The following is a 19,518-nucleotide window of genomic DNA, read 5'->3' as shown; positions in this document are numbered from 1 at the left end:
GTTTTCTGAAAGATTGCAGTCTTATTGGCCATGGTAGGCAATGTGCTGCAAGCTTTCTCAGTCGGCAAAGAGTTTGACATTTTTTCATAGCTAAGGACGTGCTCAGGACACATTCAGAATTCTTGCCCAGCGGTGTTTCAGACTTTTGCATTACCTGTAGGGTATCCTTCTCTGGGCTACAGTAACAATAACCAGTGGCTTGGACATAATGGGCATTACATTTTTTCAAGTGGTTAACAAATGGATTTGTGTGTTAATATTTGTAAAGAAGTAAATGCTTCAGATCACAGTAAATGTATTGAAGAACACAATAGTTCTTCTTTTGTTTTTTGTTTTTTTGTTTTTGTTGCAGCATTCCCTAGGTGTAAGTCCTTTGCTCTGTTGATCTGGTAGAGACTTCTAGTTGCAGATTCCTTACCTTAGAATTTCCCCAAGGTGTCAGTCTGGTTCTGAAGATTTTTCTCGAGCAGTACCCTCACGCTGTCGGTGGCATTAGTGGGCTCTGTGTCCGTCGCCAGTGTTGTGCGCGCCGGATATGATGTTGCAGGACCTATATAGGCACCAGCCCAGTACACTGATGTCAGTTCTTTTCTTTCAGCGCCAGCCAGGGCAGATCCGAAGAGAGCAAATTCGTGCTCCGAGTACTGGGCCACGAACCTGAAAGCTTTGAGGGAGCGGTCCCTAAAGCTCATTGCAGCCCTGTGCTTTGCTCTGTGTCGCTCCCGATCTCAGTCGAGAGGAAGGTCCTGAGAACGATCCCGGAGCCCCCATTCTTCATTATCCCACTGCAAGTCCTCGGGACAGTAGAGTAAGTTGAGGCACTAAAAAAAAGTCAAAGAATCACAAGTGTTCTTCGACTTCACCCCGTTAATCGACTGACGAGAGGAGGGTCAAGGAGCATAGTCGTTCTAGGCCTCCGTCTTCTGAGCCTTTATCTGGGCCAGCTTTGTGCCTCCCCAAGTTTCCGGTAGCCGGAGCAAGCCTTGGCCAACACCATGAGTTTTATGAGGCCATGCGCCTAATATCTGGGCAGCCTGATGCCGCCAGAGCGCCTTTGGTCCCCACAGGGTCAGCAAGGTCCTCCTCCGGTTCCACGGCGGCCGCTTTGGGACTGGCGTGGGGGGGGAGTGGGGGACGGGGGAGTTTGGGGCACCCATGGATTCGTTCTTGGATCCGAACTGGCATCAATCGTACCACCTTGACCTTCCCCGATGATGGTTCAGACCTCGACGCACCTGACTCCTCCCATGCCCCATCCTCATTGCTGACTCCGACACAGAGCCAGACCGACGTCGTGTGATGCCGATTCAGACTTCGACAGGGACCTTGCTCTCTAGGTCGGATCCTGACCCTTTCTTTTTGGGTTCCAGTATGGTGAGGATTGGTAGGGGTTGCTGGACCCTTTGGAATACGAGCTGAAAAATCCAATGGACTGGCAAGTGGATCTGGGTGAGGCCAGAGGTCTGGACACTTCTCCTGACACTGGCATGCTTTCTCCCTCTACTGTGGCTATGGAAGAGGGAGCATCCTATTCAGTGGTGGTGAGAAGAGTGGCCGAGGTCCTGGGCCTCGAGGTGCCGTCCATGGGAGCCAGGACTAACCTCCTGACAGAGGAGCTTCAGCAGGGGGCTTCCACTTCTGAACCCTTTTTGCCCTTTAATTGCACCCTCCCTGATGTCCTGCTGGGGACCTGGTCCGAACACAGCACTGGGGCCCCTGTGAACTGGACATTTGCCAGCTGCCATAGACCCACTCCAAATGACCCAGTGTTCCTGACACAACACCCGACCCAAGAGAGCTTGGTTAGTCAAGCCTCCACGTCTCAGGGCACATTCCCTTCCTAAACCCCAGACAGGGAATCCAAGCGGCTGGATCAGCTTGGAAAGAATATGTTTTCTTCCTTCAGCCTGGCATTGTGGTCCATGAACACTGCATGCCTTTTGGGCCACTACACCCATACTTTATGGAACACGGTTGTGTTGTGCAAGTGCTGCCACAGGTCCTGGAGGAGGCCTGGGCCATTCTACCCCAAGCTGTTGCTGGCGGGAGGGATGCAGCTAAGTACACAATAAGATGTGGACTGGATACGACTGACTCACTAGGCAGATTGGTTGCATTGATGGTGGCCTTAAGACGCCACGCTTGGTTGAGGACGTCTGGCTGTTCAGGGGATGTTCAATCCACCCTTATGGACATGCCCTTTACTTGCACCCGTCTCTTTGGTGACAAAGCAGACTCCGCACTCGAGCACTTCAAGGTGTCCCGGGCTACGTCTAGATTCATAGGCCTTGCAGCTGCCCCTCGCTCCCCTCAGTCTGCTTTTCTCCCGTTTCGTGGCTACGGAAGGGGTGCCTAACTAGGTCTGTTCCCCTCCAGCCACCATGCTGCGCATATTGCCCAGCCTCTGCGTGACCAAGGACGTGGATCCAACATCCTTTTGGATCAGGGAGCCAGCGTTCTTGCCAGTCCACCGCAACCCCCTCTGCTGCAGCCTCCAAACCTTCCTAGTCAGATGCTTCCCCACCAGGGACCAGTCAGAGGCAGGATTCCCCATCACCTGCCTCTCTGGCAGTCCATCACATCAGACAGGTGGGTTTTGAAAATAGTTCGAAGAGGCTCCTCCCTCCTGTTCGACACTACCCCTTCCTCCTTGCCAACATTCTACAATCGAATGACGGAGGATCACCTGGCACTTCTTTGCAAGGAGGTTTAGGGTCTCTTGGCCAAGGGAGCAATAGAGCGGGACCCTGTGCCAGAAGTAGGTTGCAGTGGTTATTTCCACTTCTTTCTGGTGCCCAAAATGGCCACAACGCTATCCTAGACCTTTGGTCCCTCAATCTCTTCCTCAGGAAGCAGAAGTTCAAAATGCTCCATCTGGATCAGGTTCTATCTGCCCTGGACCCTGGAGACTGAATGTAACCTTGGATTTGCAGGACGTATATTTCCCTGTTCCTGTCCTGCCTGCCCACAGTCATTACTTGTCTTTCACTATAGGCCACAAGCATTTTCAGTTTACCGTGCTCCCCTTCGGCCTTACCAGCACCCCTCGGGTGTTCACCAAGGTTATGGTAGTGGTTGCAGCTCATCTGCGGATCAGGGGTTTCTATCTTCACTTACCTTGACAACTGACTGTTGAAGGCAGGCTTGCCCCAGGCTGTCGTCTCCTACCTCCGAACTATGGCACACCTTCTGCATTCACTAGTGTTGAACTATAAACTTGCCAAAGTCACACCTGACTCCTTCGCACAACGCTCCCCTCATCAGAGCTGTTCCGAACATGGTGCGTTCTGGCTTATCATCCTGAACGGCAAATCCAGGCTATTCAGGCTCTGATACTGATGTTTCAGCCTCTATCCTTGATTTCAGTGAGAATTGCTCTGAGGCTGCTGGGCCTCACGGACTCCTGCATCCTGCTGGTGACACATGCGGGCTATGCAGTGGGACCTTAAGTTCCAGGGGGCACATCATCAGGGGAATCTCTCTGACATGGTCCAGATCGTGGAGGGAACTGCGCAAGATCTGTAGTGGTGACTCTTAAACCGCGATTGGGTCAGAAGCAGATCTCTCTCCACTAACCAGATCTGACCGATGCACCACTCCTGGGATGTGGTGACCACATGGGTGAGGCGGAGATCAGGGGTAACTGGTCTCTGGCAGAATCCGGGTTCCTCATCAATCTTTTGCCGCTCAGGGCGATCAGACTGGTATTGAAAGCATTCCTTCCATCTCTCAAAGGGAAAGTAGTGCTAGTGTGCATGGACAATTCTACCACCATGCGGTACTGCAACAAGCATGGTGGGGTGGGGTCATGGACCCTTTGTCAGGAGGCTGTGCGCATCTTGGCATGGCAGGAACATCAGGGTATTTACCTGGTGGTTCAGCATCTGTTGGGCTCTCTGAATGCCTGAGCGGACGAATTCAGCCAGCAATGCCTGGTTGATCACGAATGGCGTCTCCATCCGGAAGTGGCACGTGGTCTCTTTCAGCAGTGGGGAGAGCCTTGGTTAGATCTGTTCGCCTCTGCAGACAGCGCGCATTGTCAGCGGTTTTGGTGGTCGGAGTTTTCAAGGAGACACTTTTCGTCTTGAGTGGAACTCAAACCTCCTGTACACCTTTCCACCCATACCACTTCTGCCTAGAGTTCTCAAGAAGATCAAGAACAAACAGCCCCAAGTAATACTTGTGGCACCGGAGAGGGCAAGGAGAGTCGGATATCCCGAGCTATTGAGCATGAACATCGATCCTCCCGATCAGACTGCTCCTTCAGGAGGGATCTTATGTTGCAGCAGCAGGGTAGTGTTCTCCAGTATTGGGGTATCTTTCATAGATTCACATGCTTGAATCATTCCCCGTCGTTGAAGTGGGAGCCCCACGGTACATAGAAAGCAATAATTAGAGATTTTTTTTTTTTTTCTTAAATCAATAGGAAAAACACATTCAATTGTAGATCTATCAGCCTCTTTAGAAAGAGCCCAAAATTCAGCCAATCAGGCGTGACCACCCCTTTAGAACCCTCAGCACAGAGGCTCAGTCTCTCAGATTTTCTACCGCACGTCGTGTGTAAGGGAGTCTCCCTGAGCTCTGCTCTCTTCAAGAGAAAATCTTACTAGTTTTCACTTTTGCTTTTACTGTAGGATTTTTCATCATGTCTACAGTAAGAAAAGGTTTATTTAGACCTTGTGGGACCTGTGGAAAATTAAGACTTCACTGTGAGGACCCTCACAAGGAATGTATCTACTGCCTACACCCAGAGCATAAGGTCAAGGACTGTAAGATCTGCAGGACCTTTCCCAACAAGACTCTGAGGGACAGAGAAGCCAGACTCCTACTATGGCTTCAGAAAAGAAAGGCCAGAGAAGCCCTTTCTGAGGGGGAAGAGAGTGACACTTCAGTGACCTCAAAGAAAAGGAAGAGGTCTGAGGAGAGACTATCCCCCAAGAGCAGTAAGTCAGCTAAGAAGCTGCATGTATTTAAAGATAAGCCGGAGGAGCAACCTTCTACATCCAAGGTAAAGTGTGGTAAGGTTCACTCAGAGCCGTCCACACCTGCTTCCTCATCAAGAAAGCTCAAGAAGCCTTCAAGTTCACTGCCACCGTCGGTGTCCAGAAAATCTACACCGTCGACGAGCGCTTCGTCGACGGCAGGCCTTCCTTCGTCGACGACTACATCGACGGCCACGTTTACGGCTCCTTCATCGCCGATGATCGTAACTTCGTCACCACTGTCATCTACGACGATAACGTCAGTGAGTTTGAAGTATGGTCCATCGTCGGCTCACACCCTGAAGATCATAAAGAAACCGTCAACGGGTAAGAAGCTCAAATTGTTACCGTCGACGCACTCGTCGACGAGTAAATTCAGAAAATCTCCGTCGATCTCACCGACGAAAGTACTGACGACGCACCCGTCAACGACAACCCCGTCAGCGGCAGCCCCGTCGACGGAAAGCTCGTCAACACTGGCACCGTCGACTGCAACTTCGTCGACGTTGACAACACCGATAGAGGCTCCACCGACGACAGCTCCGTCGATGCCTACACCGTCGACGAAAACACCATCGACAAGTGCTCCGTCGAGGGCGGCTCCGTCGACGACTCAATTTGGAGCATCTCCTTATCTGCTGCAGAGAATTCTTCCTATAAAGTGCAGGTCTTCTATATTACTTCCATCGCATACATCGCCCAGTAAGGTCACACCAGTACCTCCGCAGCATCTATTTGACGACGATCTTTATTCTGATGATGGTTTTTTTCGGTGGCACGTAGTCCATCTGAACTATGCATTAAGTGCCAGGAGGTGGACGAAGAGGAAGATCTCCAACCTTATTCAGACCAGCAAGATCAAAGTCACCTACAGCTTCAGGAACAACAAGAGCAAACAGTTCAGATGCCTGTCTCGTTAATAGCCAACCTTCAACAGATGATGCAGGATTATTATTCGAGATTTCCTCCACCTGGTTCATCTACCCCGGCACAACCTCCGCAGACACCAGTGTCCACCCCTGCTAGACCATCGGAATTTCCGGATCCTACTACAGCACCTTCTTCTGCACAGGATATTGCTTCACCTTCATCCGAGGAAGAGCAAGAAGAAGGTGAGATTCACGACTCCGATTCACTCATTCCAGAATGGGATGAGTATCAAATCCAAACTCCATCTCCATCTACACCGCCACCAGTGGACTCTCCACCGCAAGATATTGGTGGCTTCCATAGTGTTATGGAAAGAGCTGCGAAAAGATTTCAGCTGCCTATTACATCGAAGCAGTCAGACTGTTTTCTTTATGATTTCAAGGAAGATACGAGGAAGTCGGTAAGGGCCATACCCATTGTTGACTTCATTTGGGAGGAAGGCCTAAAGGTCATGCAGACTCCATCCTCCATTCCCGCAGTCTTGCCGAGACTTGAAAAGAAATATAAGGCACCGGACAATTCTCCAGCATGTTTGATTAACCACCCTAAACCGGATTCGGTCATATCGCAGGCAGCTCAGAGGAGGTCCAGGAATCCATCAGCATCTCTGACTGCTCCCCCAGACAAAGAAGGACGTCGGTTGGACTCCATAGGGAAGAAGTTCTCAACTATGGCGGCCACCACTGTTAGAGCAGCAAATTCTCGGGAGATACGATCGCCAGATGTGGTCTGACATGCCACAATTTATAGACATGTTACCTGAGGACAGTAGAGTAGAAGCTCGGAAGATTCTACAGGAAGGTGAAAAGATTTCGGCTGAAATCATAGACTGTGCCATAGATGTTTCCTCTACTGGTTTTCGCTAGCTGGCCGGGGTGGCTGTACTCAGGCGCCAGGGGTGGCTCAAAGCTACTTCTTTTAGGCCGGAAGTACAATTAAAGATTCTGGACATGCCGTATGATGGCGAGCTCTTGTTTGGCAAACATGTGGATGATGCGTTACAGTCCATTAAAGCAGACACTGAGACAGCCAGATCTCTGGCAACACTACAATACAAAAGGCAGCCCATTCGGGGAGCGAGAGGAAGAGGAACCTTTTCATTTAGAGGAGGCTCTCAACAATATCGTCAATACTCCTCTTACCAAGGGCAATTTCGATCAACTTTTGGCCAGCAGCAACCGCATTCCTTTCGGCAACAGTCAGCCTCTCATTTTAGACAACAAACGAGAGGAAAGTCAGCTTACAAGGCCAAGGAGATGCCAAGAAAACATGGACCCTCATCGAATGCCTGCACCAAGCCCCTATATCAACACTCTAATAGGAGGCAGAATTTCCAAATTTCTACACTAGTGGTACAAAATAACTTCAGACAAGTGGGTACTGGATATTGTCAACTGAGGGCACACACTAGAATTCAACCAACCCCCCCCCTCATGTACCACCAAGAGGTTCCCCGCCAACCCATCTCAACGAGCTTATGGATCAGATTGCTGTTTTAGTGAAGAAGGGAGCAATAGAGATTGTACCAAGGAGTCAGAGGGGAGCAGGTTTTTACTCCTGTTTTTTTCCTCATTCGGAAGAAGACAGGACACTGGAGACCTATTTTAGATCTTCGTTCGCTCAACAAATACCTCAAGAAGCAGTCTTTTCGCATGATCTCCCTCCAAGAGGTCCTGCGCCTACTCAATCGAGGGGACTTTATGACATCTTTAGACCTTCAGGAGGCATATTTCCATATTCCCATTCACCGCAGTCATCGGAAATTCTTATGTTTCAGGGTGGCAGGCACTCACTACCAGTTCAGAGTGTTACCCTTTGGCCTCAGGTCGGCCCCAAGAGTATTCACCAAGGTTTTGGCACCGGTGGCAGCACACCTCAGACAACTAGGGATACAGGTGTTCCCGTATTTAGACAACTGGCTAATAAAGGCGCGAACAACATCGAAGGCTGCCAGAATCACGGAAACGTGTCTATCTCTTTTCGGAGCTCTGGGATTGACAATCAATTACCACAAGTCTCACCTAGATCCTACCCAGAGCATCACCTTTCTAGGAGCCATCTTGGACACTGTCCATGCAAAAGCCTCTGCTTCACAGGACAGGCGAAAGAAACTTCGAGAATTAGCAGCACGGCTCAGCAAAAGAAAGTCCGCTTCAGTACGGATTTACAAGTCTTTTCTGGGGATACTTTCGTCTTGCATTCCATTGATAAAGAACTGTCGTCTACACATGAGGACACTTCAGCAGCAGTTAGACAATCAATGGAGAACAAAAAGAAGGCTCTTTCGACGATATAATCAGAATAACCCCATCAGCAAGACAGGCTTTCAAGTGGTGGAAGGATACTCCCCTCGTCTCAGAAGGTCTATAATTTTTGAAGGACAAGACGATGCACATAATAACAACAGATGCATCCCTAGAGGGATGGGGTGCTCATTTGCAGGATCTTTCAGTGAGATGGAAATGGTCCACTCAGGAATCGACTCTCCACATAAATGTGCTGGAGCTAAGGGCGGTTGCCTTGGCACTCAAATCCTTCCTCACAAACATCAGAAATTCTTCAGTCTTGATAAGAACAGACAATACCACGGTCATGCATTACATCAACAAACAGGGAGGCACAAGATCTCGAGCATTATCGCTGGAAACGCAGAAGCTGTGGCATTGGGTAATTCAACATCGAATTTCCTTCAGAGCAGAACATCTCCCGGGATCACCAACACCTGGGCAGATGCCCTAAGCAGAACTCGAACCAGCTGCCACGAGTGGGAACTCAATCAATCAGTTCTCGACCGTCTCTTTCGTCATTGGGGCAAACCCAGTCTAGATCTATTCGCGACCAGAGACAACAAGAAATGCCAACACTTCGCAAGCTGGCTACCGCAGAAGGGATCAAAGGGGAATGCGTTTTTGATCAGATGGTCAGGGATTTATGCATACGCTTTTCCCCCGCTTCCACTCATCCCGAGACTTCTGCAAAAGATGAAGAGAGAACCATGCAGAGTTCTGTTAATTGCTCCCAGATGGCCACGCCAGTTCTGGTTCACAGAGCTTCTATTGCTTTCGGAACAACCTCCCGTTCGACTAAGGATAATACCGGACTTATTAACAATGAACCAGGGTCAAGTTCGTCATCCCAACCCGACATCTCTTCGTTTATCAGCCTGGCTCCTGAATTCTATGAATTTGAGGGACTAGATATCCCTTCAGAGTGCAGGGAAGTGCTGGCCTGCGCCAGGGCTCAGTCTACAAACCGGACATATAAATTAAAATGGAAGAGGTTTTGCTTATGGTGTTCAACTTCCAACGTTCATCCTCTAAGATCCTCTCCTGAACAGATTCTGCCATATTTATTACATTTGGCTAAATCCGGGCTTTCGCATTCATCTATAAGAGTGCATCTGGCTGCCATATCCCGTTTCCGTCGGACGTCTCAGTCACCCTCATTATGGTCGTCCAGAATAATAAAACAATTTCTCAAGGGTTTGTTTAGGATGTTTCCGCCAATTCACCGTCCTTCACCGCAGTGGCATTTGAACATTGTGCTCTCCCAACTAATGAAACATCCGTTTGAACCCATCCATAAGGTGGACCTCAAGTTCATTTCTTTTAAAACAGCCCTCCTTCTAGCCTTGACGTCAGCAAAGAGGGTTAGAGATATCCAAGCCTTCACAATTTCTCCACCTTTCCTCCAATTCAAGCCAGAGGTGGTCATTTTGAGAACTAATCCAAAATTTATACCCAAGGTTCCATCGTCTTTTCACCTAAATGAGCCGGTGGTTCTCAGAACATTTTTTTCCAGATCCACAAACTGCAGCGGAACGCGCACTACATTCTGTGGACATTAAACGCTGTTTAAAATTTTATATACAAAGAACAAGCGACTTCCGTAAATCTGAACAACTGTTTGTCAGTTATGGAAGGATCAATAAAGGTAAAGCCGTTACTAAGCAGACCATAGCGCGCTGGATCTCTTCTGCCATACAGTTGTGCCACCAGTTGGCAGGGAAGCCATTATCATCCAGTGTCAGAGCGCACTCCACTAGAGCGGTATCCACTTCAGCAGCTCTATTCGCAGGAGTCCCTCTGAGCCAGATCTGCAGGGCGGCAACATAGACACGTGCTCACACATTTACCCAGCACTACTGCCTGGAAGCTACGGACAGAATGGATGCTGCGGTAGGACAAGCAGTATTACGTAATTTATTTGCATAAGGTGAGCCAATAACCTCTTACCCTCCTTCCTCTATGTACTGTTACAAAGATAATTTTATGTTTATATACCTGTGTGTGTGTGTATATGTGTGTGTGTATATATATATATATATATATATATATTTTTATATATATATATATTTTATATAGGTATTACGGTTAACGGTTGATTTGCAAATGTTAATTACCTATATGAGTTCAGATAGCATGCATTATGCACAGGCATACTCTTGGTGTTTCAGAACTCAAACAATTTTCTTACTGCTAGCTATTCGGATTCAAGCATGTGAATCTATGAAAGATACCCCAATACTGGAGAAGAAAATGAGTTACTTACCTGTAACTGTGGTTCTCCAGTATTGGTATCTTTCATAGATTCACATGCGACCCACCCTCCTCCCCATGGAGGCTCACCTCCTTTGGTTGTTTCCGGTAATCTCTAGTGCGGAGAAATCTGAGAGACTGAGCCTCTGTGCTGAGGGTTCTAAAGGGGTGGTCACGCCTGATTGCCTGAATTTTGGGCTCTTTCTAAAGAGGCTGATAGTTCTACAATTGAATGTGTTTTTCCTATTGATTTAAAAAAAAAAAAAAATGTTCTCTAATTATTGCTTTCTATGTACCGTGGGGCTCCCACTTCGACGACTGGGAATGATTCAAGCATGTGAATCTATGAAAGATACCAATACTGGAGAACCACAGTTACAGGTAAGTAACTCATTTTCTTCTCCACCCATACCTGTCCAGTCTCCGCCTTCTTGCACAGAGATTGAGCGGTGGCAGTTGACAGCATTTGACCTTCCGCCCGAAGTTTGTAATGTTAACTTGGCAGCCAGGTGTCCTTGTAAGTAATTTATGGTATTGTGCACATACAAGTCTGTTGACACCTTTCTACCTCTCTTTCCAAGGTCCTACTTTATTTGGCCCAAAAGGGATCTGCTTTGGACACCCTTAAAGGTTATTTGTCTGCTATCCCTGCATTTCTGAGATTACTTCACCAACCCTCTTTAAGTCTCCAATCATTAGTAGGTTCCATAAGGGTCTTACCCATTTGTTTCCTCCATCACCATTCATCATACCCCAATGGGATTTGAATTTGATTCTAACATTCCTCGTGGGTGCTCCCTTTGAGCCACTTCACAATTGCCCTCTCAGTCTTCAGGCTTCTAACATTAAAAACAACCTTCCTTGGGGCCATTACATCTACCCGCAGGTGAGTCATCTGCAGATAGCCATCCTACCTTTCCATCTAACCTGACAAAGTCGTGCGTTACACACGGGCCTCCTTTCTTCTGAAAGTGGTTACGCCCTTTTATGTAGGCCAGTCCATCACCTTGCCCACTTTATACACACTCCACACTCTTCTAAGGAAGAGTAGATACTCTGCTTGGACCCAAAAAAGAGCATTGGCATCCTACCTTGAACATACCAAAGAGTTCCGGGGGGATGATCAACTCTTTGTTGGGTATGTGGGTGCAAAGAAAGTTCGGGCAGTGTAGAAGAGAACCATCTCTAGATGGGTCGTTCTCTACATTAAAATGTGCTACGCATTGGCTAAAAATCCACCCCTGGAGGGTTTGCACGCTCACTGTACCAAAGCAACAGCTGCAACCACTGCTTTAGCGCACAGAGTTCCAGTCCTGGACAAGTGTTAGCCAGCAACTTGGACATCCTGGCACATGTTCACCATCTACTACTTCCTGGGCAGTCCGGTCCGAAGGGACAGGTACTTTGCCCATTCAGTCCTGCAGGACTTCCTAGTATGATCTTTGTTTGCAGACCCTCTTCCAAGGCTGGTATTGCTTGGGTATCTATTCTACGGTAAGGAACTGCAACTAGAAGTCTCAATCAGATGAACAAGTAACTTTTACCTTCAGTAACTCCCAATCTAGTAGAAACATATTCTAGTGCAGATTCCTTGCAGTCCCAGCGCAAACTGATTTCAGGGCCAGGGACTTCCCTTTCAGGGCCCTAGTTTTGACATACCAGTGTTCAGTGTTCTTCATGGCTCAGCACTTCTGGTGTGGAAAGTTTTGTAAAGAAACTGACGTCATCGTGCCTGGGTGGCACCTATATAGATCCCAAGACGTCATATCCGGCGTGGACAATGCCAACGACTGATGCTAAGCTGACCGATGCCACTTGACAGCGTTCAAGGGTACTGCTCGAGAAAAATCTCCGGATCCAGACTGACACCTGGGAGAAATTCTAAGGTAATGAATCTACAACTAGAATTTGTCTCTACCACATAAGGCATTACTAAAGGTAAGTAACTTGTTCATTATGGGATCTCGTAAGTCTGGAGGAAGCACGATTCACATCCTGAGTTATTCGTAATCATTACCACAACAGATAAGCTAATAAAATGTATTTCTACCTGTTGGAAAAAGTTGTTTGGACCAGTGGTCTGTCTTCTATGGGTAGGTATTTTGAAAATAACGATTTATACACTGCAGCCCAAGCCTTTACGTTCCATGATTAGCTGGTCTTGTTTGTCATGAAATTGCCTTTTCTGCTTGCAACTATCCTTATACTATCAATACCCTTTTAGACTTATTTATTTTGCTCTACCTTCAATGCTGTCAGTGTTGAGTAATGCAAATGGCACAACATTATTCAGAGGTCAGTGTGGATTGAAAACCATGCTCTGTTTAATATTTTAATCCTTTAATTTTCCCTTCAAGGGCAATCCCGTGGGTCAGAGTGGTCTTGGCATGGCCTACCTATATGGAAAAGGTGTTCCTGTAGTAAGTATTCATAATAACAGAAATCTTTGTCTGTCTGTGGACAGTTAATTTTCCAAGTCTATTTCTTTTAGATCTTGGCAAAGGAGTTATAATCATTGAAATGATATTTTCATATTTTATTAATTCTGTACAAATGCTGAATCTCCAGATGTTTAAGTGGTTCCATTAAATCTTAAGAATCAGTGGTAATGAGTGCAGTGGGCCCTTAGCACAATAGTTAAGCCACTAATGGTATTTTTTTACAGTCTCTTGTCCTTCCGCATGGTCTTCACATTTTATTTCATGCCAAATTACGTGTTGAAACTAGGTACAAGTTAGAAATTGAGTTATTCTCACTTACAACCCCTTGACCTGATGTGGCCAGTGTAGGAATGTGTCCCTTTTTGACATGGTCACCCCCACTTTATTCCTGCTGATTGATGCAGTTTTGACTGAAAGTGTAGGGGTTCCTGCTAACCATGCCCCTAGTGCCAGATCTCTTTCCCTAAAACTGTGCAATTGTTCCTCTCTTGGCAATACCTTTGGTTCCTCCATAAGTCCCTAGTAAATGGAACTCCTGATACCAAGGGCATGGGTTACCAAAGAAGGTCCCCAAGAGCTGCAAAATGGATTGTGCCCCCCTTCGGGGACCTCTCACCTAGCACATGCAGAATGCCATTGCAGGCTGCGTGTCTTGGTGCAGCTAAAAGTGAAAACACAACATGACACACACCCTGTGTGCCCTGTCCCCTAACACTGCATGCATATATGTAAGTCACCCTACAGCAGGCCTTACAGCCCTAAGACAGGGTGCATTATATTTCTTGTGAGGACAAATTATGCTAGAGAAAATATGCCCCTGCTATGTCTTTGTCTATTCTTAGACATAGTGAGTGAACAGGGAAACCATTTTAAGTAAATGTGCTGGACACTGGTTACTGTAAGTTTCCCAGCTACATTATGGCATCACTGAAAATAGGGATGGTTGGTATCAAACATCTCATATTAATAACCTCCCACTGAAGCCAGTGATTAATTTATTAATACATGCACCCAGAGGGCACCTTAAAGGTGCTCTCTGAATACCTACCAACTACCTGTGTGTGGACTGACTAGTTTTAGGCAGCCTGGCACCACTAGACACAATTCTGACCCCGAACGGTGAGAGCATTTGCTCTTGGGCGGTCAGAAACAAATCCTGCTCCCTTGGTATGCAGATCAGGATTCACTCAAAGAAGAGTTGACTACCTCACCCCCCACACCAGGGCCCGTTTGGCACCTGGAAAGGTGGGACATTTAGTATTCAGGGAGGTGTGTACATCCCTCAGGTTAGTCCCACCCCCAAGGTGTGCTGCCTGATGTGGACACAACTTTTAGAAATTTGTCATCTTTGCGTTGGCAGATTTGGGAACTCTGGGACAGGGTTATGACCACTTCTCACAGGAAGCGGTCATATAGGGCTGTAGTGACCCTGGGAGTAAGTAGCCCTTTGGCTGCTACCCTTCACTTCCTGAAACTCCCCTAAATGCAGTATTTAGGGGTGCCCCTGACATCAGAACTGCAGATTCCTGCTGACCTACTACGAAGGACACTGAAGAGCCACAAAAGCAACGGAAGAAGCACCTGATGTGGACCCAGCCCTGCTGGTCTGTCTTCTGCTCCTGACAAATTGCGCCAAAGTCGCATCCTGCAGCTATTGTGCCTCCAAATCCTGGGAGTACTGCCTGCCTTAAACAAATACCCAGGAACTCCTGTGGAGCAGCAGAGCTGCTTTCCTGCATCTTGCAGGCACCCCAAGACAAACTAGGAGTACTCCGGACCGCCAGAAACCAGACACCTGAAAGCACTACTGCACCTGTGCTGCACAGCCCGAGTTGAAGTGGACCAATGGTGCCAGTGTGGTTCCCCAGCTCTCCAAAGACAAAGCCCACCTTGGACTTGCCCACTATGAGCGATCTGATGTCACCTGCAACCCGGCACGCAGCCCCCTCAATCGTGAGTGCTCTGGTGGAGAAAACCCGACACCTCAAGACGCCTCAAAACCCGTCACCCCTGGCCCTTTGAGAAGAGAACCAGAGGTGTTTCCACATCCCGGACATTGAGAGATTGGAACCTACTTGTTGGTCCGTCCCCCCCCCCCCCCCCCCCAATCCCCCCCCCCCTACTGACTGGACCCCTCAGTCCTCACCTGCAGCCTCTTTTTGTGATGTGACTGGTTGGTGTGGTCCTGACCCTTGCCCAGCACTTAACTGCAGTCCAGGAGATTGGCCTCCTAAGTGGCTGTACAATACCGGAATACAGGACTTGTACTTTTCTCCATAGGATAACATTACTGCTTCTGAAACTTGCATTGTCGACTTTTGAAACAGAAATACTTTTCTCGCGGAACGTATTTACCTGCTTGTATTGATTCTGGTACCTATCATATACAAGAGAGACGATCTCGCAATCTGGGGAGCATACATCAGCCGAGATACGTTCCCTGTTAAATACCAACTTCCCCGAGCGCTTTGGAGAACTGGTATCCAGAATATTCAATGCTTCAAGCACTACTGGGATTGTCCATTTCTTTAAGGCTGTCTGGTCTGGTTTCGTGTCCATCTTCCAGACTGTCTTCGGAGTCATCCCGTCGGCCATCCATTCGCTCTTTTCAAGTGTGTTTGGTGGCTTTCCAATTATTTTGGCTTTGATTGGAGGACTACTACTGCTATTTCTTCTGATTCACAGTGGTTGTTTCTTTCCAGCTACGCAGAGCAATGGAGCCGCTCCCACCAACTCCGCTGTGCCATGAGCGCATGGTTCGGATATTCGGTGCACCCTTGCTGGTGGAATTGGACCATGATTGGTCGTTGTCATTTCGGCCCCTTCTCTGGTACGTGCAACCAGTTTTCTGCTGCATATGGTGCCTCTTTGAACATCTGCCTATGGTCTGTCTTGCTGTTGCACCGACATTTCCTGTGGACCACGAACTACTGATGTCCCCGATGAAGGTTCATACACGGTCATGCCCCTTGAGACTAAGGTTGCTCCGCAAGGCCACGTATGAGCCTTCCGTTTTGAGATCTACCATGGACGACGGCACTGCAACGGATGACTTTACACCAGAAAGTACTGCTCATTGCTGCTCTGTGGATCCGTTTGTCCGCCCAGCACTCGATTTAACATCAGATGATGTTGACTCATTTTTTGAGGTCCTTGATTGGTGACTTCGATGACACTCTTCGAGATCAAACATACAGCAAATAATTTGATGAATTGGCTTGCCATTCCCGATTAAAATTATGCATTTAAATTAACTTGCTTTGGCACGCTGTGCTTGTCATGGTTGACATTAACATCTCTGTATTTTAGCTGAACTGTTTTTATTCCTTTTTTAAACACATTTTAAAGAAGTTTTTTATCTAGTTTTGGTGCTTTTAGCATTTTAGTTGAGAGCAATTTTAGCGTTTGGGTTCCTGTACCTTCGTCATACCTGTTACGTCAATGGGGAGGGTGTAGTGAATCCTAGTATATTTTAATGGGATTACAGGAGTTAGCTTAGCCTTTGGCTTGCAGACTCGTGCCCCCGTCACCTAGTGACTTTTAACCTGCTTAGCTTGTTCTGTCTTAGCCCATTTAATTTATCTAAGATGGCTGCCTTGTTTATAGGTAGGCCACTTGTTATGCTTTGCATTATCAGTGCCACTCCGCTAAGGCGTCAAGATCAAGCAACAAAGACAAACAAACAGTAGGTGTTCACACTTAGGGATTTTCCCTCTCTATACTTTCGAGGGATTTGTTTATAATAATTGCCGTCCCAAGCATGTCTGTTATCTATTGTTTGGGAACACACCTATGTCAGGGGTCCTCGTAGATCTATAAAAATACATCGCACTTTAGACAGATAATCAGAGGGATTCCGACTAGAGGGCATCGCCACCATCGTTGATACTGATGCTGCACATCGTCTTGACGCTGACCCAGTCTTCGTATCCCTGCGGAGTCTGAGATAGAGACCTCATTCCAAGGTAACGAGGGTTGGGGGCTCCTCTCAATGACATGGCATTGGCATATTAGGTTTAGCAAACCCAGCTCTCCTTTAGGTAGGAGGTTAGGCCTATCACATTAGGGTATTAGGGCATATTACATCTCATATGTATTTTACATGCATTGCAAGATGGTGGGGTCTTTGTAATAATGACTATTGTCTTCACAATTCAGTTTCTTGCATTATTCATTATCCTAATCATTGCAGCCCATGCAACATATCGCAAATTGCAGTTGTATTAAATAAAAACTGTTGAAACTTTACTGCATCTTCGTCATTGCCTGTGTTTGTATGAGACATGATATATCTGTTAGAAAGGGGTAATCTCCATTTAACCACAACATTCCCTGAGATGTCTTATTCTCGAGTCCATGCATAAAGGCTGCCACAAATCACCTTTTACTATTGTGTTTTTGGTGAGGTGCTGCTAGTGAGCCGGTAAGGTTGGGACAACAGTTGCGATTTGTTGTAGGATAGGCATAGTCACCTACAGACAAAAGTACTGTCATCCTTAAACCAGCAGTCTTGCCTAGAGCAAGAGTCCAAACTACGACAAGATCCTCTCTCTCTAATACTGGGGAACGTTAGAGTCTACATCCTCCTCCCTCTCATCCTGGCTACCAGCTTGATCTTGGTCATCCTGAAGGAGATGTTCTAGGAGCAGACTCTTGTTAGGGTTCCTCCCAGTCTTCAGTTTCCTACTCTTACACATTTCCCTCAGTTCCTGAAAGGTAAGGTCCTCATTGTGAGAACCCATGGGCTGATATATCCTAGGTACTGAAGACATGTTAGAGTGGTGTAGGGTGTGCCTAAATTCTAATCTGTTACATAAAATGTGGGTAACCATGCCAAGAAAGAGGGTACTTTCCTACAGTCATGTACAAATCAGTTTGTTTAGTTAATCGAAAAGATACAGGATAGATGGCAGTGCTTCATGTGAAAGATATGAAGATTACGAACTATTATGGTATGTATGCCGCTCTTTTTTAATAATGAAAGTGATCTTCTTCTTTATGCAGAATTATGACCAGGCACTGAAGTTTTTCCAAAAGGCTGCAGAACAAGGCTGGGTAGATGGCCAACTTCAGTTAGGATCCATGTATTATAGTAAGTATGATATCTGTATCAGTATTTTCAGTATATACATTATTATCCACTGCTCATCCTTATGTTTCTCATAACAGCCATTCCTCTGTAATTAGATCATTATTTATATCCTTGAACAATGAGTGATTCACATTCATCTGTTGGATACCAAAACCCTTTAAAATGGAGAGAAGAACCTTCTGAATAATGCAACATTTGTTTCTGTTTTATTATCTTTTAAAATAAATGTATAACAAAAAATAAGAAAGCTTATAAAATAAAATAAAAAAAATAATAAAACACCCAAGGCAGCAATTCTGCTGCAAGCCCCTCCTCATTCTCTTTTTGACTTCTTTCGTTTAAAAAAAAAGAAAAGAATGTCTCTAGATCTGCAATCATATGAAAAAATCTGTAGCTCACGATCTTCCATCACTGCAGCATGTATCAAAGTCAGTTACCCTTTCAGTACACACTGGTCTCTGTGCACTTTCCGTTCATGGCATCCGTGGGCGTAGTACCAGTGTTTAGCATAGACTGTATACCATTATCCTCCTAGCAGCGGTGGATAGTGTGTGGATCACGCAGATGTCGAATAAGGCTCTTAGACTAGTGTTGCCAACTTCAGGCTGTGCGCAAGCTAAAATATCCACACAATGATGCCGCAGCTTGGTGCAAGGCAGGCCTTTCGCAGAGCTGGTCCTTCAGATGAATAGTACTGTTGATTCCCCTCTCAATGTGGGGTGTTCATCTCTGCCAGTACACAATCTAAGGGGAGTGGCGCTGTCAACACCAGAATCACCAAGTCAATTACTGGGAACTGTTTGCCATTCAGTTAGACTTCAAAGCTTTTCTCCTGGTCAGTCACAGCTAGGTAATCCTAATCAGGTCAGACAACATGACTGCCATGTATTACATCCAAAAACAAACAGGCTGACAAGCACTTCCCTCATCTCTATCACCTAGAGGAGAGGATCTGTCACTGGTCACTCAGCTATAACATTCGCCCTCATGGCGGAGCATCTCCCTGGAGTCGACATTGACTTTGCAGACCTGCTCAGGAGAACACATCAACAAATCTTGAGTGGGAACCGTTTCCCCGATTCTTCACACGCACTTCTAGCATTCCTGCATATAGACTAAGCTTTACCACCAGGTACCTAGATCCTAAGTCCATGGACGAACTAGCCAGGGATAATTGCCTACACTTTTCCACCTATCCTACTGCTTCCCTTCATGATAAGGAGGCACAGGCAAGTGCCACGAACTCTTATCCTAGTAGTGCCTACCTATGCAAGATTGCCTTGATACTCCACTCCTTCGGAGTTGTCATTCAGCCCCCACAGGTATGCTAAACATGCGAATCTCCAGTATTAAATGCTACAAACAGATGGTACCGGGTAACTAGTATATGCAGTAATTCTCATTGATGCAGTTTTATATTCACTTCATGCAAATGTTTCTATATCATTATTACAAATTAAATAGGTAGTTTTATGTCGTCACTCAACTTCTTCAGTTGTTTTCTACCCACGGAATCCCGTTTTTTTATTTATTTT

The 19,518-nt window shown here is 46.7% G+C and overlaps 1 protein-coding gene across 1 annotated transcript in view; it reads left to right on the top strand.

Annotated features, from left to right (window-relative positions):
* SEL1L (SEL1L adaptor subunit of SYVN1 ubiquitin ligase) overlaps positions 1 to 19,518 on the top strand; it is a 299,522-nt gene that overhangs the window by 105,679 nt on the left and 174,325 nt on the right. The window contains exons 14-15 of the mRNA XM_069208115.1: positions 12,808 to 12,870; positions 17,896 to 17,983. Coding sequence (XP_069064216.1) covers positions 12,808 to 12,870; positions 17,896 to 17,983 — 151 coding nt within the window. The remainder of the gene's footprint in view (positions 1 to 12,807; positions 12,871 to 17,895; positions 17,984 to 19,518) is intronic.

The sequence above is a fragment of the Pleurodeles waltl genome, chromosome 9 (assembly GCF_031143425.1).
Source record: "Pleurodeles waltl isolate 20211129_DDA chromosome 9, aPleWal1.hap1.20221129, whole genome shotgun sequence".
Taxonomy (NCBI): Eukaryota; Metazoa; Chordata; class Amphibia; order Caudata; family Salamandridae; genus Pleurodeles; species Pleurodeles waltl.
Note: the sequence above shows the minus strand (reverse complement) of the source record. Positions and strands in the feature narration are given on the sequence as shown.